This window comes from Malania oleifera, chromosome 13 (assembly GCF_029873635.1).
Source record: "Malania oleifera isolate guangnan ecotype guangnan chromosome 13, ASM2987363v1, whole genome shotgun sequence".
NCBI classification, from domain to species: Eukaryota; Viridiplantae; Streptophyta; class Magnoliopsida; order Santalales; family Ximeniaceae; genus Malania; species Malania oleifera.
In genome coordinates, this window is record NC_080429.1 from 17,753,688 (window position 1) to 17,756,873 (window position 3,186).

General features: G+C 44.5%; 1 protein-coding gene across 1 annotated transcript; it reads right to left on the reverse strand.

Moving 5' to 3' along the window:
* Nucleotides 1-527: 527 nt before the first annotated feature.
* LOC131146547 (xyloglucan galactosyltransferase XLT2) lies at nucleotides 528-2,661 on the reverse strand. The gene has a single exon (XM_058096197.1). The coding sequence runs from the start codon at nucleotides 2,264-2,266 to the stop codon at nucleotides 788-790; it is 1,479 nt and encodes a 492-aa protein (XP_057952180.1). The 5' UTR covers nucleotides 2,267-2,661; the 3' UTR covers nucleotides 528-787.
* Nucleotides 2,662-3,186: the final 525 nt, after the last annotated feature.

Genomic DNA, 3,186 nt, shown 5'->3' on the forward strand with positions numbered 1-3,186 from the left:
TAAATTAATTTATAACCAACTTGAGTTTAATGGAGCTGTGTTCAAATTTTATGAACTTGTAATTGAGGCAAATTCGAGTTTGACAATCATGAAATCGATCGAATTCGAGTTGCATTTCGAATTTAACATTTTCAAGTCGAAGTCAAGTTCGAGTATTTGACGGTATCGACTCAATTCGACTAAAAGATACCCCTATGCCCATTTAAAGGGCATGGACTGTTACAATAAATTTTAAATTTGAGTAAAATAGAGTTTCTAGACCATCATTTGCAAACAATTTAAAAACACACACCCACATACCTATTATACTACCTATTATATTACAGAAAAAAAAAAAAAAAAAGTCACTTTCCTACTTTTATTCTCTTTATTTGGCAGTGGCTGCTTTTTAACAATAGGCTGCTCAGTCTCCCCACCATATATATATATATATATATATATATATATATACACACAATTTTGTACTATCTATTATCCAAATTTACACCAAATCTAATGCTCCCACAAATAACAAGAACATAACCTAATAAGCTCCAATAAATACCTTTATTTTCACAAACAAATGATCCTCAGCAAAAAGAATATAACTGTAATAACCGTATATGTATACAACAACATGAGCCTTATTCTACACATATCATCACTCATCATATATTGTAGCTGAATGAGCGGCGTAATCCAAAAATAAAAAATAAAAAAATACACATACCCATTCCATGTTCGATGTTCCCGGTTCGTCTTCCGGGTAATTTCAATTTCATGCCCAAATTGCCCTCCCCAATTCTCCTCATTTCCACCTGTACCCTCCTTCTTGCTCCTTCACTCTCTTCAGCACACCTTCAAGGGCCACATCAAACGCATCCTTTACGGTACCCAAACCCTCCCGGGGTTTGGCATACACAAACTTCGGTATATAGTCGATCACTTTCTCTCTCATCATCCTCACCTCCTCTCTACTATAACTCTCCAAAACCCTTCTTATAGACGTACCGTTCTTCACCTTGTTACGGTCTATGAACACCGAGTAACTCTCCGCCCGCTCCGGCAGGAACCACTCGTACTGGAAGTACGCCGTCCGCCGCCAGAAGAACACCGGAATCGAACCCGCCACCATGCAGTCGAAGATCGACCGCCGCGTGAAGCTGTCGCCCCTCGGCTGCAGGCAGAAGTCCGAGTCCAGGAAGGCCTCCATGATCGCCGACGTGCCGTTGGCGCACCGAGTTCCGGCGCAGTCCACAACCTGGCACGACCCCGACTCGTTCCGGCACTGACTCAGCAGCAGCCCCCGAAAGTCGTTCCGGATGAAGCCGCGGGTTGCTCCGGCGAAGCTGAACAGTGTCGTGCGCCGGCGATGGCGGACGTGGCCCTGCCACTGGACGAGGTCGGAGTCCGATCTAGGGTGGAATCCGGTAGGGTAGGGCACGCCGACGTCGAAGTAGTCCCACGGGTTCCGCTCGATCAAGAGACGCGTGATATTTCGCATCAACGGCATGTAGATGAAGCTGGACCCCCAGTCGCTGGACTTTGACCGCCGGAAGTCCCAGGTGATGCGGCCCAGCATGATGAAGTGATCCCAGCCGTCGGATCTGTTCCAATAGGGCTGGTCCCGGACCCACTCCAGCAACATCTGGCACTGACGATCGCGGTCGGCTGGACTGTAATTCGACCACAGGTACTTGCCGACGGCTAGTCCGGCGTAAAATGGTATGTAGAACGCCGTCGCAGATTCCGGCTCCATCGTCCTGCACTTGTGCTTCACAATCCTGTTATGGTATATGATCTCCGACGCGAACTGGTCGGTCCAGAACCACGCCGGAGCCAAGCTCTCCGGCACAATTCCGTCGAGCCCCATCGCCTGCCGGCCGAAGCCGTCGTTCGACAGCGCGTCGCAGCGCGACCCCCACGGACTCAACTTGTCGCAGCTCTGGATCAGCTCCGAGTTGAATATCGGCGGTAGATCGTAGACGTAGACCCTTCCGTACGGACAATGTTCATCGCCGGATACGGCGGGGGGAGGGTCGCCGGCAACGACGTGAGGGGTGGGGAAGTGCTGCCGGCGGTGAGTGAGGGAGATGGGGAGAGAGCGAGCCATCAGGACAAGGAGGATCTGGAGGAAGAGGATGGTGACGACAAGCCATGTGCGCGGGTGGTGCGGGGAAAGCACGACGCCTGGGAACGAGAAGCTGCTCTTGCGATCTGTGGAGTCGAGCGTTTTGGGTTTCTTCAGGGGAGCCTCCGGCGACGGGCGGTCGGAGATGGGAAGCATAAGGGGGGTTCCGGCGAGATCAGACCGGAAAAATTTATTGTTCCGTTTGGGGGTTCTGGCGCAGAGAAATTTGTGGAAGGCGTAGTGAGAGAGGGCGCCGGTTCCAAGAGAGAGAGAGGGCGTGGAAAGAGGTTCAGACTGTTGTGAGGTTCTCAAAGTGTTTGATTTTTGATGAAGCGAGGGGGAGTGAGGGAAGGACACGTGTTGTCTGACTTTACCGGGTGGGGAGACAACCGACCCATATTTGTCTCCAGGGAAGGACACTTGGCGGTAGCCTATAAGCAGTGACAGCTTTGGTTACGCGATTTCGGATTCTCAATGGGCTGTATTTTTATTTCGATTTTCAAAATATAATTGAACCAAAAAATTAAAAAAATTTAAATTTAAATTATATATAAAAATTAAAATAATTACTTAATTAGTATGTTAATATATAATTGTTCCATTTAATATTTAAAAATAAAAATATTCAATAGAATCTCAACAATGTGAAAAGTAATTATTAAATATTTAGAAAATCAGTTAAAAATCGAAATAAAATCATCGAATATTTGGTTCCGCTAGGATAATATATTTGACTCGATTTCAGTTTCGATTTAGGGATACTAAAAACTATAAGGTTCAGTTCAACTTTTGGTTTGACCCATAACCAAATCGTATAAATCGATTACATCCCTAGTTCTAGACATCACTTATATTAATGATTATTTTAAGATTTATTTGATTAAGAATTTAGTTTTCAAAAAAATTAAGATAAAAGGAAATTTATATCTTACCTTATTCTTATATTAATATTATTGAAAATTGCTTTTAAAAATTAAGAAAAAAGAAATGTCTCTCATGTATAAAATTACTTTTTATTTGTTAATTTAGTTTCTTATTTTTTTTTCTCACTTTTTCTCATGATCAAATCTATAAAA